General features: G+C 41.9%; 1 protein-coding gene across 1 annotated transcript; it reads right to left on the reverse strand.

Annotated features, from left to right (window-relative positions):
* Nucleotides 1–1,703: 1,703 nt before the first annotated feature.
* Nucleotides 1,704–20,861, reverse strand: LOC306939999 (thrombospondin-4-B). Its single transcript, XM_079524868.1, has 22 exons — nt 20,576–20,861; nt 15,822–16,019; nt 14,253–14,500; nt 13,556–13,655; nt 12,847–12,929; nt 12,681–12,732; nt 11,284–11,435; nt 10,519–10,656; nt 9,844–9,921; nt 9,571–9,723; nt 9,277–9,381; nt 8,966–9,073; nt 8,678–8,837; nt 7,209–7,327; nt 6,090–6,142; nt 5,098–5,291; nt 4,602–4,780; nt 4,279–4,327; nt 3,936–4,132; nt 3,350–3,522; nt 2,817–2,956; nt 1,704–1,999 (listed from the first exon to the last, which is right to left on the reverse strand). Exons 1-22 carry the CDS (start codon nt 20,652–20,654, stop codon nt 1,941–1,943), a joined length of 2,817 nt encoding a protein of 938 aa, XP_079380994.1. The 5' UTR covers nt 20,655–20,861; the 3' UTR covers nt 1,704–1,940.
* Nucleotides 20,862–24,505: the final 3,644 nt, after the last annotated feature.

The following is a 24,505-nucleotide window of genomic DNA, read 5'->3' on the forward strand; positions in this document are numbered from 1 at the left end:
AACTTCTTAAGGAAACTATAAAAACAAGCCATGCATTGATAGGTTCTAATTTAACCCATTACGAGGAGAATGTTAACCCAGTACTGCAATGATAAAACCTTTTGAGAGAGCTTTAGGAAACCAAATGAATTAAAAATAAGTAATATAGGCCTATTTTACCTTTAAATGAGAGAAATGCCCTTTAGTAAAAGATCCTTTTGGAACCATAGTAGTAAAACCCTTAAAATAGTAAAGAACAGGAGGCCTAATATAAGGTTTTAAAGGTTTAGTGAAGATAGATCCATTTTACAAGAAATGTGTCGGAAGTACAATTACATTCATTTACAGAAATAATCCAATTATCCGAGGGGTACCGAATAGTCTTCTCCAGCATTGTCCATGATTTTAAAGGAGAAGATGACGTCACATTGTTGTTAGTTCATTGGTTGAAAATAGTTCATGTCTGCGATGTCAGATGACAAGGTCCGACTTGGCGATGGTTGGCGAGCTCTCGTTGGTTCAGCACAGTGGTGATGATGATGGCGTAGTGATGTAGCCGTCACAAGATGACGTCTCATATTGCTGAATACGTTGTCCTGACAACCTGTGGATCTGAAACCTTTTGCCTATTGACTAACGGCTATAGTGAGGTGCTTTTGCTGTCTCCGTTCAGGAACAAGGTCACGCTATCTCGAATGGCTGATAAAGGAGCAGCTGCATGCAGACAGAATTAAAACGTTGTCCTGTAATAGCACGCCTAACTGGGGAAAGGACAGTAAGCAGTATGGCGACAGAAAGATATACTAAGAGTGACAGGCCCCGAAATACGAACAACAGGATGGGACAAGGTGACATGACAGGGATGGGATGAAAACATACTGTAGTCACAAACAGATAGGGCCAGGGTAAAAAGGATGATAGGGACCTCTCTGAACTGACAAACAGGATATGGAGAACTGTCCAACTTGACATGACGTGTAAACAACATACATTTTATCCATCACTCATAGAAAAGAATAAGCTTAATTGCTGACATTAAATAAACAGGTTCTAGTTCAAATAAAACGTGGCGCCGCAGTACGACCTGGGTGTGAAAATGTGTGTTTGCGTGTATTAAGACATTACAGTAGCCTACTCCACCCATAGGGGACTCTTTACAATGGTGTGTCTCCTTTATTTTCACCAGAACCTGTAGATAGTTATGCACAATTTGATCAGAATAATGAAAACCGTAAGACGGACATTTTGTGATTTCCAGGGTCAACCATGTTCAAAAATATATGCATTATTTATGCATAATATGCAATATTTAATATAAGTTACCTTATTTCTAAACAGTTGTATTATATCACATCTCCAATGGAGAAAAGGTTGGTTATAAAACAAACATATTTTAGGTCAGTCAGGTAAATGGTAAATGGTGCATTTATATAGCGCCTTTATCCAAGGCGCTTTACATAGATTGTGCATTACATTCACCCATTCACACACACATTCATACACCGATGGCGGTGGAAGCAATGCAAGGTACCAACCAGCACATCGGGAGCAATTTGGGGTTCAGTGTCTTGCCCAAGGACACTTCGACATGTAGACAGGAGGAGCCGGGATTCGAACCACCAACCCATGGATCATTGGACGACCTGCTCTACCTCCTGAGCCACAGCCGCCCCAGGTAGTAGGACTACTCATAACTGCCATAATATACACAGAGAAAACGTACAGTCCACTATATAAAACACTGGTTCTCAAACTGGTTCTCAATGACCCCCAGGGGTCATTGAGGGGGTTCCAGGGGGTCCCAACAAAATGAGGAACAGTCCCATTTAATTTCTTTTGGCTATTTGAAGTTAGACGATCTCACAAAATGTCACAAATGTCATATCATGGGGGACTTCAAATGAACACACACACACACACACACACACCCACACACACACACACACACACACACACTCAGATTAGAGGGAGTCGCCTCCATGCTGGGTGCTGAACTCCTGGAAGTCCTCAGGGATGGTATCTATGGAGCACAGAGGTCAGGGGTCAGGAGCAGCAGTGGAAAGTAACTAAGTACATTTGCTCAAGTAGTACTACACAAGAATAATCTTGAGGTACTTTACTCCATTTATTTATACTTTATACTTTTACTCCTACTACATTTCAGAGGCAAAATACTACATTTGCCAGGCAAATGTAGTATTTTTTATTCCACCATATTTATTTGACGGCTTTACCAGTTATTTTGCACATCTTGAGATTTAGATTATTAATATAAATTATAAATCAAATAATAAATGGCACATTTGTACAAGTTAGCAGTATATAACGTGATTAAAATGAGCCTGACCTTTACCAGCAGCAACACTAAAGTGATGAACACATTAATCGCACGCCAAAAAGAGCCGATCCAAAAGCTTGCAAGGCAAGGCAATGCAACAACACTACGTTGTAAGAAGACTGGCTATTTTCAGTCAGAGTGATAATGGCACGCAAATAAGTATCTTACTTTACAGAAAGCCAAGAGTTAGCCAAGAGAGACATGTTGGACTTCATGGAATCCAAATAACTGAAATCAGTCGTGGTGACTGGGAACTTTAAGTCATGCAAATCTCTGGGCAGGAACCCCTTTTGGTGTTCTAACCCTTCTGGACGGGAACCCCTCTTGGGGTTCTGTACAGTATGTACAGTATTCAAAAATTACAAAAAAGATATTCTGCTATATAAATATTTTAAGTATTTCAGAAAATAGAAGGCGTTTTTAGAATCGGCCTCAGTCCAAAATGGGTTAACCAATTAAGTGTCACCCTCTCATTTCATAAAGACATGTCGTAGCTTACCGTTGCAGCGGTATTTTAAGTTGGACCAGATGATGTTTTCCTGGGAGAAACAGAAAACGCCTAGTCGTCCTCCTCTCATGGTGGTGTCGATGGTCACACCTGAGTCTGCTACCAACTCAGTTCCCTCGTAGAACCGGGCCCTGAACAAAACAACACATCAACATTTTATTTGTTGGGGATATTCTCACCTCTTAACCATAACCATTGAACCCTATTCTCAGGCTAACATTCGTAAAAAGATATCGCCCATATGACATCTTACGTTGTCATTTAGGGCCCTAAACAAACATTACACAAACATTAAACAAACTTTAAAAATCCCATCGACTTGGCTGCCATATGATGTAGGCTGCCATATGACATAATCTTCAAAAGCCATTCATTGGAGGGGATAGCGCTCCCCAAAAATAGCTAAACTACAAGCTCACAAGCCGTCGCGTTGTGAGCTTGTGAGGCTAAATGAGACTACAACTACTGTAGGTTATTAAGAATCAAGACGAATTGTGGGAACTTTAACATGTTAATCCTCTCACCTGATGTATCCAACCTGTGGACGGTGCTGCAGGTACCAACGGTAGGACACCTTGTCCTTCCAGCCCACGTTTCTGGGGTCCTTCCACAGAAGACGCACCTGGTCGGTGGTGTCTCCCGTGTGCCACAGAGAGTTCCTCAGGTGTTCACCCGGACCTGACCTGGACTTTACAGCCTGCACAACGTGAGGGGGAGTGAGAAAAAAAGAGATACTGGTATAGGAGGTGTGTATTAACCACTTTCAACCTGGTGTCACCATGCACATTTTCAAGAATACATTTAAATGTTGTCCAATCTGTATGGTAGAGTAGGTTAATACAATATAACTTATACAATTGGGGTGGTTATATTTTGTGTCCCTGCTCTTCCATAGAGACATTTAGATTGTGTCAAAGGTCATGTCTCACCTAGACACAGGATATGACACAAATTATGCAGGTTCAAATCCGGGGTAGAAGAGGAAAGTTACATACTGTAGTTAGTGCTTTGATTTTCAAAAATAGCCAAAAATTGTCCAAAGATCTGTGTCAGATCACCTCACATTGTGAGCTTGTAGATCTGCAACTTTAGCTATTTAGACTCTCTCACCTTGAGCTGGATGCCAGGCTCAGCCACAGCTCTGAAGGGCGTGGCCTGCCAGTAGGTCTGCTCTGTCTGCTTCCACATCACCACGTAGAAGGAGGAGGAGTCCTGGTAGCCGAAGATGAAGCCAGCGTAGTCGTCATCAGTCACCGTGTTCACGTGGAAGGTTCCTTCAAAGTCCACACCACTGAAAGCAGTGTAACCTATAGCAATACAAACATCTCTTCAGCATCCTTTATGTTCAAAAGCTGTATAAACAAAATGTACAGCACAACACATCATTTGATTTCACACACTCTTTTACACCCAATCACATTTAAGTTCAACTTGAAGTTGATGATGGTCTTACCAACTGCAAGTCCTGGGTCACTGTTCATAGTCTGAACGATCTCCATTCCCTACGAGAGGAAACAAGTGTTTTCACTGTTAAACACAAGTTATCTTCAGGTTCTAGGTTTCATTTATAAAAATTGGACAAGGAGATAAAAAAGTGAATCCTGATATGCATCAAACATTACATTATTATATTGATTTATTTGACGAATAAATATGTTTTCAATTGCCACCGGTATGAAGGAAGCGAATATAACGTGAATACCGTATGTGTGTTTAAATGTCAACGGTATGTCACCATTTGAGTGAATTAAGTCAAGTGAGTCTTGTGGATCTGACCTGGTTGAGAACCACCCAGTTGGGGTCAATCTGGGCGTCGCCCTCGGGGTCCAGCACCACCGTCTGATAGGCTCTGAAGTCTGTCAACGTGACCTCAGCGTTCTCAGGACAGTTGTCAATCCTGTCGATCACCTTGTCCTGGTCAAAATCTGACTCGCAGATATCTCCAACCCCGTCATCTGCAGGGACACAGCACCGTTAGAACAACAGCCATGGAAGAAGTACTCACATTTTCTTTTGTACGTATTAAGTAAAATGTAGAAATACTGTTGTAAGTAAAAGGCCTGTATCCAAATTGTCTTAACTACAATACAAACAAACTACCCAAATAACATATTGTTGCTGCTGGCGGGCAGAAACCTTGTATCTCCATATTTAAACTTTTATGTTTTTTTACAGTTTATAGTTGTTGTGGCCCCGTGCCTAATCTAGTTGAATAACCCTGCATTGAGCCAAGTGTACAACACTTTGTTCCCCTTTCTTTTACGTTACTCACTGTTGTCATCAATCTGGTCAGGGTTAGGTACCAGTCTGCAGTTGTCTGGTCCCGGCGGTAGGAAGTCAGGAATACCGTCGTTGTCATCGTCATCATCACACTCATCACCCATGCCATCCTTGTCAGAGTCTAGTTGCGAGCTATTGATCACCAGGGGACAATTGTCCTTGGTGTCCTGATGCCCGTCACCATCACTGCAGAGGAATGACAGTCAGGTCATGTCAGTCAATGACAATATCACAAGAGCTGACAGTTAACAGTTAAACTTAGAAAAAATGCCAAGAATAGCCAACCTACAAGCTCACAATGTGTCACGCTGCAACGTGTACTGTTGTGAGCTTGTAGGTCAGCTATTTTAAAAATAATTATGAAAGTATTTGGTTAAAAAAGTTTGAGAATTATTATTTGTATCTCCTTTGAATTCCAGTAGGAATTTAATTTTTTTAATGTTAAATAATCCCAAATGTATACATGTTTTACTTCCTAATATGCCTACTGGCAGCGTGCACAACATATTTGCAACTAGTGGTTTGAGAGATACACACGCACGCACGCACGCACGCACGCACGCACGCACGCACGCACGCACGCACGCACGCACGCACGCACGCACGCACACCCCCCTAGGTCAGGGGTGCCCACACTTGAGATCTACCCACCAAAAACATTTGTGGGTTTGAGCTGACAGGCCCTTTTAGATGTCAATCACTCAAGTCACCTTAATTCAAGTAACAGATGCAAAAAAGTTTTTTCTTTTTTTTAATTAAATATATCTTTAGGACCATGCCATGTAGATCACGATCTACCTTTTGGGCAGCCCTGCCCTAGGTGGCTTAACCATGCTGTAAAGGAGCCATGCTGTAAAGATACTGCATGGAAGTACATCACACCGCCCAGTGAGGTCCGCGGTCGGGCCCCGCCGGGGTCGCTCACGGCCCCGGTGGAGAGCTCGGAAATTGTTATCATGGTGAGGTCAGAGGTCAGCATGTTACCTGTCTTGGTTGGTGTCACAGGAATCTCCCACCAGGTCGTTGTCAATGTCAGACTGAAAAGAGAGCAGATATTGAACAAAGCAGGTACCAGCCCCACCTGTGTCCTCCTCTGCCAAATGTTTCCGAGCGTATCAAAAATGTACATGTACTACAGATGTCTGTATACAATTAAAATGGGCTGTGAAACTAAATCTGTTTCTCTGAAATCCTGAATTTGACAATCAATCAATCATTCCAGATCAGAAGCGGATCAGAATGGCACTTCCGTGTTAAATTCACTTGGAGCTACAGATGGAGCCAGTACTTATAGTACACATGTATAATATATTATATAGTATGTATAGTTTACATAGATACTCCACTGTTACGTTCTTAGTTTACGCATGATTCATGATAACTACTTTTTATACATGTGATGTATGCCATGCTTTTTGTTATTGCTTAATGTAAGTCGCTCTGGATTAAGAGCGTCTGCTAAATGCCTAAATTGTAAATTGTAAATTGTACTTAACTCACTAAACTCTTCTCTCATTGGAATCCCAGTACCATAATAGCAGCTCAGTGTCTCCATCATATGATCGTATGAGTTTTTACTGTATCTACTGTAATGAAGTGTGGATGTGATCTGGTACACAGTACAATTTACAATTTAGATATTTAGCAGATTCTCTTTTCCAGAGTGACTTACAATAAGCAATAAGCATCAGTCTAAACAAAAAATATACTATCAAAACATTATCTGTAGGCCTACATTGTAACTAAACAATACCAGGTAAACTATGAGCCTATAGGCTATAGCAGGGGTGCCCACACTTTTTGACTTGAGAGCTACTTTCAAAATGACCAGCTCGCCAAGATCTACCCACCAAATCAATTATTATACCATTGCTGAAAATAGTTTACATATGTACCTGAGGGGGCTTCGGAATAGTAGAGTTTGTGTTACATTATGTACAGTATAAGACAAATGCACTTGGAATGAAAAATAGAAATGTTGTTTTTTTTTAATCGTTTTTTTTCTTCAATATATTTAATATGCCTGTGTAACCACTTTCATCCGGCCACCAAATGCCCGTTTGGTGTCATTTGTACCGAGGACTGTGTGGTGTTGGTTCTGACCTGGTTTGGGTTGGGGATATCAGGGCAGCTGTCGCAGGCATCACCCACTCCATCTCCATCCCGGTCCAACTGGTCCCTGTTCTTGACACGCTGACAGTTGTCCAGAAAGTTCTTCAGACCTGGTGAGCAGTCGGCAAAATACAATTGGTATTGTTTCTGTGTACTGTACATGTTTTATGTATGCATACTAAGCTCTAAGCAAATTTGCTTTAAAAGATGCTGATAAAAGATGTGGACGCGCGTGCGTGCATGCGTGCGTGCATGCGTGCGTGCGTGCATGCGTGCGTGCGTGTGTGTGGCCTGCCTACAATATAACAACAATTAAAGTAGCATTGAGATATTGTACAATATTTTATTAATTTAGATAGTTGTATTACTGAGATCCATCAGAAAACTTATTTTGCAGACAATTCTTAATGAGAATAAGTCTCAAAATCTCAATTGTTTTTGTTGTCAATATAGTATACATTGTTAATTCAGTAACTTCCTTGACTTCTACAATTACTGTAAGCTCATTTATTTTCTATTCTAATTAATGCATGGTTCATGAACACAAATACTAAACTGATGTCAATATTTCAACATTGAGTTAAACTGACAGTAAGGTCATGGTTTTCATCACTAGGGGGCAATGTTGCACTTATGTGGATGTCAGTTGAGCTGTTCTTCCTCATGAATCACATGGAGACAGCAGCAGATTGATAGAGCAGAACTGTAGTTGTATAAAGGTCGAGCAGCAGCTGTCTGTACAGAACACCACCAATAAAATACCTGATTATAGTGAAACTGCTGTAAAAAACATCTGTTTTGGTCTATCATGTGACTGCTGTTTGTAATTCAGTTCTCTAAGGCAATTTGGTCAAATATCAAAACCATAATTGTAATGGTGTAACTTTTTTTTACACAAGCCTCAAAAGCTTGAATGAAATCCACTTTACTTCAAAGGTCAGTGATAATCTGTGCAGTATAATGTTAGAACAGAATTGGAAATGGGAGTGAAAGGGCAGAATCGTGCTTAATTTATACCCTGAAGTGACGCGCGATCATGCGTGGAAGATAGCCGATCCTTATGCTCACAACGTGCCGTGATGCGACAAAGTGTGAGCTTGTACATCGGCTATTTTCAGTTTGAGAAACTGCCGTATGACTAAACTATAAATCGGGCTTAATAAATAAGTCATCATAGCAACGCGTGTACATGACATCTCTTGTCACATTTTGAAGATGAGTGACACTGTGACAGTGGGGGAGGAGTGGAGGGAGTTTACGCTCGACTACTTCTAAAAATAGGATTTTGTCTTTGGTCAATTGATTAACCACTTGAACCCCAGCATCCAGATTCTGGGGGAGGGGCTTTGGTGTGTAGACTGTAGAGGGGGAAAAACGGTATAATTGCGCTCCCCCACTTCTAAAAGTAGCACTACACCTCATGGATGAGTGCCAGTCGTGTTAGGTCCCTGTCTCCGTACCGTCACCATCCATGTCATCGTCGCACGCGTCCCCTTTGCCGTCACTGTCGGTGTCCCTCTGGTCAGGGTTCTCCACCCTGAGACAGTTGTCACAGGCGTCACCGTGGCCGTCCTTGTCACTGTTCCTCTGGTCTATGTTGGGCCTCAGCCAACAGTTGTCCTGTGACCCACAAGGTGAGCAGAATGGGGGTGCAACAGTTAATCCAATTAACCGATTCAAAAAAATATATCAATAATGTAATAAAATAATCGATCCATGTCATGCCATGTGTACACTTGTTAACCAACCTGCTCATTTGGAATGCCGTCACCATCTGCGTCATCGTCACAGGTGTCTCCCAAGCCGTCCTTGTCTGCATCCTCTTGGCCAGAGTTGGGGACATACATACAGTTATCCTGTCAACAGAAATGTGTCAACATTAGTTCATCAATACAGCTAAACAGACCCACTCTGCTCCCTTGAAAGTACAAGAGTGGTCGATTATTATTCATCTGGCACAGTAACAATTTATACATTTGTAATGACCTGTAACATTTGTACTCGGAGTGTTCGACCATTTGTACACTCGCAGAGTTAAATGAACACTTAAGAAGGGTACCTTTTTACAGCTGGCATCTTTGCATTTGAGTCTGTCATCGGGGTACCCATCGATGTCAGTGTCCTTCCCGCACATGTAGCCGTTACCAGCCCAGCCGATCCCACACTGTCAACAAAACATACAAGAAACGTCTCAGGGGTGTGTGTGTGTGTGTGTGTGTGTGTGTGTGTGTGTGTGTGTGTGTGTGTGTGTGTGTGTGTGTGTGTGTGTGTGTGTGTGTGTGTGTGTGTGTGTGTGTGTGTGTGTGTGTGTGTGTGTGTGTGTGTGTGTGTGTGTGTGTGTGTGTGTGCCTACCTGACATGATATGGATCCATCTCTCTCCATGGTACACTGTGCGTTGACGTCACAGGGGTTGGTCAAACTGTTGCCACAGCTGATCTGTGGCTTACAACCCTTCTGCTGGTCTCCCGTGAAGCCCGTCTTACACGTACCACATTGGTACGAACCCTACAGGGATGAGAGAAAATACACACCATTATAGAGAGTTATAGATACGCATATAAATAATATATAGTTATAGTAAGTATTGAGCCATTTTGATCCACGCGGGCGATTTATTTGTCTCACCATTGAGTTGTGGCAAAGAGAGTTCGCTGTACAGCCTCCATTGTTGGGTCCTTTGCATTCATCAACGTCATCACATACCTAAATGAAGACAGAACGGCAGCACAACATACTTATTATAGTTTTCATCTGTATTATTTGTTACCACCCCCACTTTGGAACTACATTATAAAGGGCCATCCACCCCAAGAATGATCAATATAACAATAACTATAAATTAACTATACATTTGTTTTTGGGATCAGTGATTTGATGAATGTCAGAAACACACTGACAGCCTATCAAAATGCGACCAAATTTACAGGGCTTCAAGGTCAACATGATATCACAATTCAACATGTTTACAGAACGTTATTGTTCATAAGTGTGGACGCTCTCAGCATAATCATTTTATGGTAGTTATCTTCATAGTTATCATTCCTGACGGCCCCAACCCATTTTGGGCGGGAACCCCTTTTGGTGTTAGCATGTTATGCTTTAGCTATTGAAAAATAGCAGATCTACAAGCTCATAGCGTGGTACCGAGTGGCGCGCTACGAGCTTGTAGGTCTGCTATTTTTGAAAAATCGAAGAACCACTGACATAGAAACATAGCTTTTTCAGAAAACTGTCAGGATGTAGAAGACATTTTTAGAATCTGATCTCAGGTCAAAATGGGTTAAGAGTGTATAGACTCACCTGTTTGTTGGTCTGAGCAAACAAAACTCCCACCCCCTCAATTTCTAAACCAGTGTAGCCCAGTGGGCAGGCTTCACAGCGGTACCCTGGGGTCAGGTTCACACACGTCACGCCAGGGAAGCAGGGGTCAAACTGACACTGCAGAGAGGACACGTTAGAAAAGTTAAAAACATCTCTACAGCACTCGTGAATTCATATTTGCTGGCGTGTAACCATTTTCATCCAGCTACAAGCTCACGATGTGTTACATGGCGACACATTGAGAGCTTGTAATTATTTATTTTAAAATAGCTTAAAGGAGCATTCAGTGATTTGGGTGATTTGGAAAACCACCCAGTCCGCCCCGGTAACAAAATGTGCACATGCACGCTCTACAGTGGGTTGAAGTGCAACAGGCCAACAGCATGTGCACCAAGGCCCGCCCCCACTCGATCATGATTGGAGGAAGGCCCCACTCATCCTGATTGGATGAAGGTTTTGCCACCCACCACCAAAACTGAAACTAGGGTTTTTTGACCCCAGGGGCTCACTGGGGACAGGGAGGAACTCCTTATATGGTCAGCACACTCTATAGTAGGGAGGATTATCCAGAAAAAAAGAAAAAATAAGTGATATTTGAATTAAGTCAAATCACTGAATATACCTTTTAAGTACTGTATAAAATAGGACTTAAGTTGTATTGATACACAAACCCACAAAAGCATTCACACACGCACACACATGCATACCCACATGCATACTGTATACACACGTGTGCAGATATACCTCATCCACATCATCACAGCTGAAGCCATCTCCTGTGTAGCCATCAGGACAGGGTCCACACTCCACACCATCCTCTGTCTCGATGCACATATCTTCACGGAAACAGACACCCCGGGCACACTTTGGTTTCTCCACCTCCGTGCCACCAAGTCCTTCAAAGGAAACACGGAAAACAATCCATTTGAACCTTGGACGACTCAAATTCACTACTTAATATGAATTCTCTTTTAATTTACGATTGTGCAAACTCATTCAACACAGAGACAAATTCTATACCCCAAAAATACATATTTTAACCACTTTCAACCTGGCATCTGGGCATGTCTGATGTCATGTGAAAATGTATCATGTTTTGTATGTATCATTTATTTTTTTCCTACAAATGTTCAACAATTGTCTCATCTCAAGGTACACCTACAGCATGAAGGTGTACCTTGGGACTTTGACTTGCCCATTGGTGAGCCTTGGGCACAAAACGTTCCCAGACCACAGGCCTAGTACAACAGACTGTCATTGTTACTGTATTAGATCATTGTGTGAATACATTTTTATTTTGACCAAGTAGATTAAAACACAATATCACAACTGAAGTGTTTATAGTTGGTCTACTTGCTCTTCCTTTGAGAAATAAAGTATATAACTTATATATTATTATCAAGAGGTATTGTATGAAGCTCAAAACACAATTTAGCCTCTGCCCAAACTGGCTTTCTGTAGGACCAGGAAGATTCAAATCACCGATAGGACATTGAAGTTACATAGTGCAGCCTTAAAGGGATAGTTCAGATTTTTTGAACTTAAGTTGTATGAAATACTTGCCATTAATATAGTGGTTGCAACTGTATTAATTGATTGCCCGAGTCCCGTGGTGGGAGTTCTGCTCTGGTTTTGGTGAAATATCAAGTAGTTCCGGTCATTTTGTGGGGGGCACTGGGGGCCACGCAGTAAAAGTAAATTAATCCACAAAACTAACGTATTTTGTATTGTTGACCTATTTCTAAAATATTAGTGCAACTTTCGTTCTTTTTTTTTACCCCTCTATCACCCAGAACTATGTTTTTTGTGTCCATATCACTACGCCCAAAAAATAGTTCCATGTGATAGAGGGGTCAAAGTTGAACGAAAGTCACGCTAATATTTTAGAAATAGGTCAACAATACAAATTACGTTCGTTTTGTGGATTAATTTACTTTTACTGCGTGGCCCCAGTGCCCCCCAAAAAATGACCAGAACTACTTAATATTGACCAAAACCAGAGCAGAACTCCCACCACGGGACTCGGGCAATCAATTAATACAGTTGCAACCACTATATTAATGGCAAGTATTTCATACAACTTAAGTTCAAAAAATCTGAACTATCCCTTTAACCACTGGCTAACACAGTTAATATCTTACCACAGGCTTGGCACTCTGAAATGGTGTTTCTGAGAAAGGAAGTCTCTTTAACCTGGAGGGGGTGCAATAAAAAATATGTTTATGGTGTCAGACAGGGTGTCAAGGACTTCAAAGGGTTAAGAGTCAAGTGTTAAGTGCCCACATTGGGGCCATTAGTAGTGGTTACCTGTTGAATGAGGACATCTTTCAACTCATTTATCACTTTGGTTAACTCCAGCATTTGGTTAGACAGCTGCTTCGTGTTGACTCCTAGAGAAAGGTGATAGAATATGCACATCACTTGTCAGGGTGCTGCTGGGTTTACGATCAGAACACCAACATGCTCCAATACATTTGAATGACAACATTTCGAGCCTATAAGCTCTTCATCCGTTTGACCTAACGAGCCTAGGGTCGAAACTTTGTCATTAAAATATATTGGAGCATGTTAGTGTGTACGTGCAATTTTGTTTCCTCTTTGGCTTTTGACTTATCTGCATTGTGTGATAACGACATAGGCATGAGTATGCTTAACTTATGTGTCACTTATCAAAAATAACAAATATACAAGCTCACAATGCGTATCCTGCGTAGCCCAACGCATATATTTTTGATGGGTAACACAGTCGTACATGAAAATATAAACCAGTCTTCAGTGTTGAATGTCCAATTAAGACTGAAACACATCGTTTGAAATCACATTTTATCGCATTCATCTTGTCGCATTTAAAATCACCCTGGAATGTGTTTAAAATGTGTGTGCGTGCGTGCGTGCGTGCGTGCAGTATGAACATAACCTTAGAGAAATGATTATGACATTGTATTTAACCGAGGCTGTTTCCTGAGCCTGACCTTATGCCACATACAGATGGTCATTTACAGAGAGAGAATCTTACCCAAAGTTTGCACAGAGTCTCTTTGTTGGTGACAGTCTTGTAAACTTGCAATGTTTTCAAATGAGTCTCCAACCACCAGTTTGAGCTCTTCTAAACTTTCCTGTTTGAATAAAAAGAAACATGCTGAGGTTGAGTCACAGCACTATGGAAGAGATGATATACAGCCCAATATACAGTAATGATGTGGCACAAACTAGACAACTTTAAATGGCAAAACGTATATATCGCTGGGGGTTAAGGTTATAGGCACCATGCAAGGCACCAACCTGCTCATGGGGAGCAGGTAGGGGTTCAGTGTCTTCTCGAGGACACTTCGACACGTATAGCCAGGAGGAACCAAACATTAACCCAGGAATCCTCCGATTCCAAGATCGGTCCACTCTATCTCCATAGCCACCCCTTTTATCAGGGCTGCTTTGCAAGTGACCAATTAACTCATTGGTAAACTCATTAAATGATTGTGATTTAGGTTCTTCAACTATCGATTATATTCTTTCGTTACAATGAACCAATTAAGCATTATTTAATACTTTGTTGCACAATGGTGTCATGCAATAATAGTGAAAATAGCACATCTGCAAACACAGGCCCAAGATAGGGATATATCAATTATTGTATTCAATTATCGATTAATTATTTTAAAAACGATCAAACCGATTTCTTCAATTAACCGCCACGCCGGACATATATGTGTCACCTGCTCCTTCTTCTGCATGGCTTTGAGCTCCACCAGCCCGTAGCCTGCCGGCAGACCCTGGAAGACGGCAGGCAGGTCCCGGACGGCCTCCACCAGCCTGCAGTCCAGGTGCAGCTCCACGGCTCCCGGCTGCTGCTGCAGGCCTTTCAGGTGGAACAGCAGCCGGTGGCGCTGGCCGTCTGCCAGTGCCAGGTTGTTGAACGTCACCGAGCTCATCCTCTTGTCAGTTCTCAAGTAACGCAACACAGCTTATGTGGAACGACAGGGGTGGGAGGGAAGGGATGGGAAGAAGTGATTAATATAAAGAGACAAATGGGAAGACAAATGGTGACTTTATACCAAGCTGCAATTACAATTTACACTTACAATTTATAGGCATTTATCCAGAGCGACTTTACGATAAGCAAGATAATCACATATATCAAATGCATAGAGATAGCCTAGTCCCTCAGGAAGCTATTGGATCACAACCAGGAACCTAGCATCAGTCTAACAGTATGTCAAAAACTAGGACGCCAAATTAGGTCAACAAATTAACCTGGCATCTGTATAAATAACATGCTATCTAACTTACATTTAAACCTTTGCATAAGACTGCATGGTCGTCAAGCTACCCTCACCTACATTTATAAATACTCCTAACAGCAAATTGACATTTTTATGGTTCGCCCCCTCCCCCAAATTGCAATGTGACACAGCTCTGTTTTCGTGATTCTTTATTCCCTTTTAATTCTATATAATATCCCAATTTGTATTGTTTTTATTTGACACTTGATTGGAAACATGTGCTTTCTCATGCCAGTTCCTTTAAATTGAATTAACATGGAATGTAGCAAAGATGAGTGGGGGGGGGGGTGAGAAAGGTGTGGAGGTGACACAGAGAAGGTGACAGTTCAGGGAAAGGTGACAAGATGAAGACGGGATGGGGGGAGGGAAGTGTATTTAAATGAGAAGAAGAATATTGAATAATGCACAGGTGAGTGGAGGAAATATTGGTCTGCAACGGTGTTACTGAGAAGGAAATAACAGAGATCTATGCTGAGGCATACACTCTGGTCCCCTTTTCCACCAAAATAACTTTGGTTCTAGAACTGGTTCTGTTCTAGATTCTTGGAACCTTGGCGCTTTCACGGAACTGGCAGACCTTTTTTTGGTTCCAGTTCCGAACCAACTTTTAGTGTTCTGAACCAATTCATGTTCAGTGGAAACACTCTGAACTGGTTCAATATTAGGCAGGGAAAAAAGAACAGACCCGGTTCAACCCCGGTGGAAAAGGGGCCTCTGAAAACCACAGAAGTGATTCTCAAAGTGGGGTCCAGGGACCCTCTGGGTTCCTTACGGGTCTTTAACTCTGAGAGTGCACAAATGGAACCAAATGGTCCTGGTACATTTGGTTCCATTTGTGCACTCTCAGAGGGGCTCCTTGAAATTCAAACATTTGAGACCCATGCACTGAATTACAGTTATATCCTCAAATTCCTCCTTGGTAGAAGCGTAGCGGATATTTACTGCGAGCAGCGAACATCGCTAACCAGATTACATGCTTCTCTCCCCTTGTCCTCCTCCTACCTCTGTTGAGCTTCCCCAGCACGGTGAACTCAAAGTACTTGCTGTTGTCCCGGGGGTTGTACAGACCGAACACCGTGGTGCCCGTCTTGGGCTGCAGCTTGAAGGTGGCCAGGATGAACGCCTCGTTCACGCCCTGCTCAATCAGGCCCCCTTGTAGGAGGTCTGGCAGGCACTCGGGGGATGTGAGCAGATCATACACTGCAGAGACAGCAGGGGGATTACAATTTAGGCATTTAGCACACGCTCTTATCCAGAGTGATGGTAAACATACATCAAATGCAGAGAGAGAGACAGTGTGGTGCCTCAGTAAACTATAGGATCACAGGTAAACCAAGAACCTATCAAACAAAAAGTATCAAAAAATAATTATCTTTGAAGCAAGTAATGGATGATGAATGATGATGTCGGTTGGAAACCTTATATGTCCAAAAACTGTTACTTTTCAGGAAATGGAATGAATGAATGTTGTTACTATTTTAGTCACAAGCAAAATACTTTCTGCGGCTGCAATGTTAAGTAATGGAATGTTGTCGCTGCACCTCGTATGTCCAAAACGGTTACTTTTCAGGAAATATAGAGAAGAATACATTGAATCTGGCATCTCTATCTTATTATAGGACAAAAATACATTGAATCTGGCATCTCTATCTTATTATAGGACAAAAATACATTGAATCTGGCATCTCTATCTTATAGGACAAAAATACATTGAATCTGGCATCTCTATCTTATTATAGGACAAAAATACATTGAATCTGGCATCTCTATCTTATTATAGGTCACTTTCCAAATACTTTAAAATGTTCATTGTGAGCTTAATTTAGATATTTTATATATTTTGCATGACACACTGTCATACGATGAAGTGAAACATTGGGCATTCATTTATTAAAAAAAGATACGGAGATGTGAGGTTTCTGACCGACAGCCCCGATGTATATTCACATCACGGAGTTGAGAGTAAACACAGGCTGAGTAGACAGACAGATGATGGTAATTGAGTGGGAACGCTTGTTGCTCCAGTGAAATACAGTTATAATCGGTCAACACAAGCTTACTTTCTGAGTCTGAGCCAAACTCTGTTTGTCTGCCTCAAAGACATTAGCTTGTCCTTGGCAAGACAGAATTGTGATTATTATTATAGTGCAGTGGTGGAGAGTATAGTGCATTTACTTGAGTATACTGTACTTAAGTAAGAATGACTTTCACTACACTACAGTACATTTCAAAGACAAATTAAATATTACACTATTGACTCCACTACATTTCTAGGAAGGTAAAAAGTACATTATGAATTCATATTACTTTTATTACTTACACATTACAATTCATATTTCATATTACTAGCCGGTGCCCGGCTGTAGTGCACCGAGTCAGTAACAATGGAAGTTGGAGATCCATTCATTGTCAACGGCATTTTTAAAACAAACATTGAACTAAAAATAAACATTAAACCTGTATATAGGAGGGGCTATAGCGCCCCTCAAAAATAGACAATCTAAAAAAGCTCTCAATGCGTCGCGATGTGACAAGCTGTGAGCTTGTAGCTCAGCTATTTTCACGATTATTGATATTTTCTGAAGATTTCCGGAAAATATTAGCTTTTTGGGGGAAAATGTCAAACTTTCAATACAAGCAACTTTTTAAGTGAATGTACTTTGTAATTTGTACTTTTGAATACTTAAGTATTTCTAAAAGTTCTCTAGTAGGCTACTTTAACATATACGACCAGGAGTATCTAAACTTTGACTCAAGTACTGGGGTTGCGTACTTTGTTCACCACTGTTGTATTGGGTCATTTTAGGTTTTTCAAAGCTTGACTTAGCAGAGTTTCTCTCAGTAAATGCATTGTTCAAAATGTACAATTTTATTAGAAATGCCATTATGATGACATTTTGTCATTTACGGAGATTAATTTACTGTATTGTCAGGGATTAAATGCAAGAGAGACCTTCTTGACTTGGTTAGAATTGTCTTTTAATAACGTGAGTCAGGAACTGGGCTGGCCATAGGAGGATGTGCAGTGAATTTCTACTCCACCATCTGAACACAACTTGAATACACAAGTGTCCTCGCAGCAGTCCGAAGGTCTGCTGTCGTGAGGCACCAAATTGTTCCCAAATGCTCCCAGAAATTGCCTTTTCTCAGCCAAGACTGCAAAGCTTGATCCCCACATGAGCCTCTTTCTTTCTTTCTTTCTTTCTTTCTCTTTCTTTCTTTCTTTCTTTCTTTCTTTCTTTCTTTTTCTTTCTCTTTCTTTCTTTTTCTTTCTCTTTCTTTCTCTTTCTTTCTTTCTTTCTTTTTCTTTCTCTTTCTTTCTTTCTTTCTCTTTCTTTCTCTTTCTTTCTCTCTTTCTTTCTTTCTCTTTCTTTCTTTCTTTCTCTTTCTCTTTCTCTTTCTCTTTCTTTCTCTTTCTTTCTCTTTCTTTCTCTTTCTTTCTTTCTTTCTTTCTTTCTTTCTTTCTCTTTCTTTCTTTCTTTCTTTCTTTCTTTCTTTCTTTCTTTCTTTCTTTCTTTCTTTCTTTCTTTCTTTCCCATCTGCCCCTCTTCATTCCAGCCAGTGATATGCAGCACATTAGGAAGCAACACGACTCGTTTTAAAAGGCCAATGTACTGTAAGTTAAATGCGACTGTACCACAAAACGAGACATTCTTTTGCTGTATCTTCTTTGCTCGACCTCACCTTTCCTTAATAGCATGACTGTCCTGGTTAGTGAAAGGCTTTTCAAGTAGCCTGGGAACAGAACAAATGTGCAAGCTCATGTTTCATTCACTCTGCAGTGGTCTGGTGATGCCAGTCTAGCGTTCAACACTACCCATCTTACTTGATGTGACGCATACAAACAATTATCTCTGCCTGACTCAACGTGACTTGGCCTATAAATTGTGTCTGCTTGAGTTTAAAGGTTGCCATCAGTATTTTTTAAGAAACTATGCGCGCACACGCGCACGCGCACACACACACACACACACACACACACACACACACACACACACACACACACACACACACACACACACACACACACACACACACACACAAACACACACACACACACACACACACACACACACACACACACACACACACACACACACACACACACACACACACACACGTCATCATCATCTGTCTTTTGGACAGAGGCCATTGTGAGGGTCAAGTTTTCCTACCCCTGGGACCCCTTGGAAAAGGTCTCATTTCACCCCCCAGTTAACCTCAGACTACGAGGTACATACAATTACTTGAACTGAATCCCATTAAGACATTTCTTCCTTAAATAAAAGCTAAGCCTCTTCTTGTAGTTAGTGAGTAATTACCTTGATTTCTTCCCTTTTCACAAGTATGCAGTGGTATAGACAAAGTACTCGAGCAAAGTGCTTGAGTCAAATATTGTAGTACTTGCTTTAACAAATAAGTACAAAGCATATTTTCTTTTTAATATCAATGCATTGCTGCATTCAATTTAGACATTTTCCCCAAACAGTGAAAGATTTTCACTTAGGAAATTTAGGAAAAAGATCTTTGAAAATAGCAGATCTACAAAGCTCACAGTGTGTCACACCGCAGTGAGCTTTTAGATCTGATATTTCTACTACATTTGAAGTGGCTTAAGTGTTTAATTGAATGTACTTTTCCCTTCCTAGAAATGGGGTCAAAAGTACATTTGTGTTTATCCAAAAATACAAGATAAAATATACTATAGATACATGTATTTGTTACTGCCCACCATTGCAAGTATGTAGACTTAAGACATGAAGCCTGAGACTTCAGGAAATATGATTATAACTTAATTTTTATTACAGTGTTGTGATTCTTTTGATGGCAGAAAAGGAAATTCAGCACATATGCAGACAATAATGTGCATTGTATTTTCAAGGCACATGTGTGCATGCACGAGCAATTTAACATGTGTGCCATGCATACATCATGCGTGTTTCCCTCAAGTTCAGTGCTGGAGACATTGATTAGAGTGATTACTCCCATGTGTGCAGATAGTTTGGAGTGTGCTTAAATCCATGCCAGACTGCTTAACCCCCTGAGCTCATGTCACCTGGCTGGGAGTAGGAGATCTGGTTTTGGTTTGAGGAGTGCTGCCCCCCCCCCCCCACACACACACACACACACACACACACACACACACACACACACACACACACACACACACACACACACACACACACACACACACACACACACACACACACACACACACACACACACACACACACACACACCTGTATCCAACCATTACATAACATTCTTCAGTAGCCATGTCTTCTAAATTTCATGACCACTTCAGGATATCATGTCTATCAAAACATTATTTTTGCTTTGAGTATCACATGGCATGTCTCCCTGTGTAGACTTTGGGTTGGGATGCGGTTTATTCCAATACAGCTGTCTGTTAGGTCCATTATTCAGCAGCTCAGAGGCGCCTTTAGAATGCCCAAAGGTACAACAATGAAGTCTTTATTTGACAGATAATGGAAGTGGAGGATAAAATCCCATTTTATATGCCAGATAAAATGCTTTAATCAAATTTAACGCGGGCTAAAGTTAAAGGGGCCTTTTAAACTGTCAGTTCTCACAGTCATTTCTGGCTTAAGTTTGGCCATCCCAACATTTACGAGGCTTTGTCATTTAATGTGCTTATTATTGCTAATTACTTAATACTTACTAATGCTAAACATGCTATTAACGTTCAACAATACATAGGTTAACTCTAGTAACTCCCGTTAAGTCACACTCACCTGAAGCCTGGGCGTCCACATGTACCCCCAGATTTAAGATCAGCTGCGAGGCCACGATTAGCAACGTCCACAATCCCATTTTGATCTTCCAACTGATCCCAGCAGATCAGCAGGGCTTCTAAGAGTAACTGATGACTATCCGGACCACTTGTAGTTTCTTGTATCTAATGTATAGTGTGTGTTTGTCTCTAGGCTTTCACAGCGAGCCTAAATAGCAGCCAGCTAGCTACTACTGACCGTCTTTTGTGTCTGCATTTGTATGCATGCCTACTGTATGTGTGTGTGAATGAGGAGACTCTGAGGGAGGAGCAGTAGATCCTCAGATGCTTTTAAGCGTTCCTCAGACGGCCCCATGCAGAGAAGGAGTGACCTGCTAGAAACCTGCGAGTGGGAGTCACTAAATCCTCCCAGTAGCTCCCTCGGGCTTCTAACTAAATGCACTGCATGTGTGTGGCTTCCAGTGTAATCTCTAGAAACATTCTTTTAGCCACAGAAACAATGTTTTATTGTACACAGGACGCTTAAAATGTGTTCATGCCTCGGCTTTAGATCCCTTCAGGAGACTGAAACTTCTGGAGACATGTTAACGGGTACGCCATAAAGCCACCTCTCTGGCACTGCAGTCTGGTTTTATTAACAACGCACGCACGCACGCGCGCACGCGCACACACACGCACACACGCACGCACACACGCACGCACGCACACACACACACCTTCTGACTGAAACACACAGAGATTCTTTGACTTCATGCGTCCAGTGCTCAGATGTAACACCTCTCTCTCACGTGCATCCATTGCTTCCCCTTCATCCCCGGGCAACAGTCAGGAAATGACTGGAACCCAGAGCCTTAACAAGCGTGTGTTTACCAGCGTGCAGAGCTTCAGACGCCCTGAGGAGGTCGTCAGCATGTCTGGCACCATGCTACTGTACTGGTGCTCGCCCCATTTGTCATAATAATGAAGAGCTTGGGTCTAAATAGTTTGTTTGTTTTCCCACCCGTGTTAACAACTTTCAACCTGACGCCCCTGCATGGGATCATAGGAGTGAATGGTCCAGAAACGTTCACCCTTTTCACGCGACACCATCATAGGCAAAGTACAAGTCTTAAGTGGTTAATGGCTGTGCAGGGCCTTTTTCCATTTGGACATTCGGACAGTACCAAGTGATCCTTCATCGGAGTCCACTCATTGAACAAGAAGGCAGGCTTCTGAAATATATCATCCCCCCCCCACCCCATCGTGGCCTGCTTAACAAACAGAAAAACAAACCAGGGTAAGTTTACTTGCCACTGAGTACATTTTATGTATGTGTCTGGGAGTCAGCAAAGTACTCCTTGGGGTGCAGTTTGTATTGTGTGTGTGTGTGTGTGTGTGTGTGTGTGTGTGTGTGTGTGTGTGTGTGTGTGTGTGTGTGTGTGTGTGTGTGTGTGTGTGTGCGCGCGTGCGTGCGTGCGTGCGTGTGTGTAGCCAGGTTTTTGTGTCTGCATTATGGTTTAGTACAGTATTATGGTATGGTTTTATTGGTTTACTATATTTATTGCCAACTCATGAGTACTACATTTATTGTCTACTATGCACTTTTAACTTTTTTGTACTCTTCTTATTCTGTGCTGCAGTGACACCCTGAATCCCCCCATTTGAAAGTGTTATCCTATCCTATCCTATCCTATCCTATCCTATGTTGTAACAAACTATCCTTACACCTGGGAAAAACTGAATCCATTCTCTTTGGATCAAATAGTAATCTCAGCAAGGCAGATGGCTTCTTGGTTAGAGTGGGTGACAATATTATCACACGAAAAGATGAAATTACCTACCTATAGGTTCCATCCTGGAGGATAATCTTTCCGGTGATAAAATGGCCACCAACGTAATCAAAAAAGTAAATCAAAGAACAAGATTCCTTTACAGGATCTCCTCACTGGTCAACAAAAACACCTTGAAGACCCTAACAGGAGCCCTCGTACAAGGTTTCTTCGACTATGCATGCACCTCTTGGTACCACAGCACCTCAAAGGCCCTTAAAACAAGGCTCCAGACCTCCCAAAACAAACTGGTCAGACTCCTACTTGGCCTCACCCCCCGAACCTACCTCACCCCTGCCCACTTTGACAGGCTGGAATAGCTTAGGGTCGACGACAGAGTACAGCATCTTGCAATGGGTCTGGTCCACAAGATTCGATACACCACCAAGATACCCATGTACCTGTCTAAATACTTCCTTGATGTTAACGAAGTCCACACCCACAACACCAGAGGGAGTGCAACAAACCATGTACAACCCAGATTCGGCACAAACAAGGGACTAAATTATTTTCGCTCCTATGCCACGGAAATGTGGAACGCCCTACCAACAGTCATTAAGACATGCAAATCTGAATCCCCCCCCCACCCCTTTTTCCCCTCACTGTATGTGTTTCTTTTCCCTTTTTGTCTCCACCAGGCCGAAGGCATGGGGAGAGAGTATGTTTTGCACTCCGTCCGTGTGTCCGTCCTTCCGTCCTTCCTTCCTTCCGTCCTTCCGTCCGTCTGTGAACAGCTAATCTCCGGCACCGTTAACCCGGGCGATGCCAAACTTTGCACACACACTCCCTGGATGCCAACGATGAACCTCTGCCCCACATTTTCCAGAACGGCCTGTTATAGCGCCACCATGAGGCAGCTTTTCACATTTTGTACCTAAAACTGCACCGATCTGCGTGAAATGTTGCATGCACACTCCCTAGAGGCCAAGGACAAACCTTTTACCTGCATTTTCCGCATCTGCCTTTTATAGCGCCACCAGGAGGCCGACTTTTGTAAAACACATTTTTTGATATTACTCCTCCAGATTCTGTCCAAAAATCTCACAAATCGTTACACAGTATCTCTATGGTCATGTGCTCAAGTCGGATCTGTCTGATATTTCATATTCCATCCTAATTGGCTATAATTGGCTTTCACAGTTTGCAAGATTGCCCCGTTTTGAACAATAGCCTCAAATCATGAACGCAGCATGCAATTTACGTGAAATCTTTCACACATTTTCCTACTAGGCTGAGGAATATATCCCACCCTTTTCACATTGGCCTGTTATAGCGCCACCAACAGGTTGATTTTTGCAAAACACATTTTTGGAACAAAATGCCTCAAATCGGTACACATGATCTCTGTAGTCATGTGATCAAGACGAGTCTGTTGGATTTCTCAGATTGTACACTGATTGGCTAAGATTGCCTTCCAAAGTTTTCAGGAGTGGCCCGTTTTGTACAAAATGCTGCACATGTCCTGCTCATCCAGAATTCTATCCTCAGAGATGCTATGAGTGATCTGGCTCTGCATTTCCTCAACAAAATGAAGGAAAAAAAATCCTCCTAAACATTTTGCCAAACATCACACACACTCCTATCCTCCTGGTGGAGACCTGTGCCCGGAAGGGCACTTTTTCTAGTTACCTATCTATTTGTACGTCTCTAAATGTTTTGATGAATTGAACAAGGTGGACCCTCTTGTGAATAAGTGTAATGCTTTATTGGGTCGTCCACTCAAGTTAACAGTCTTTGTATTGAGTTGTGCTTGAAATGTACTGTAAACTGTTAATAAATATTTCAATCAATCAATCAATCCGGCTCAGTAATGCAGCGTTGTGTAATAGACCACTGTGGCTGGGGTCAGAAACGTTCACCGATTCAATATTAACTTCAGTCTAAGTGGCTGTAGGAGGAAGTAGCTGCTTAAAAGAATAAACACTGGTATCTATAGAAACAAACAACCACACATGAGTCATGGTTTCCATATCTCTACCACAGGTGCTGCTTGTGGGCAGAGTGAATGCTGCTGCAGTCTTTTTGTAGGCTCTGATATGGAGCCCATCCAGAAACCCTCACAGCGATGCCTGTGCTGCGATTAGTTGAGGTTACAGAATGATACTTTGCAGGCATAGGGTTCT

This window comes from Electrona antarctica, assembly GCF_951216825.1.
Source record: "Electrona antarctica genome assembly, chromosome: 16".
Taxonomy (NCBI): Eukaryota; Metazoa; Chordata; class Actinopteri; order Myctophiformes; family Myctophidae; genus Electrona; species Electrona antarctica.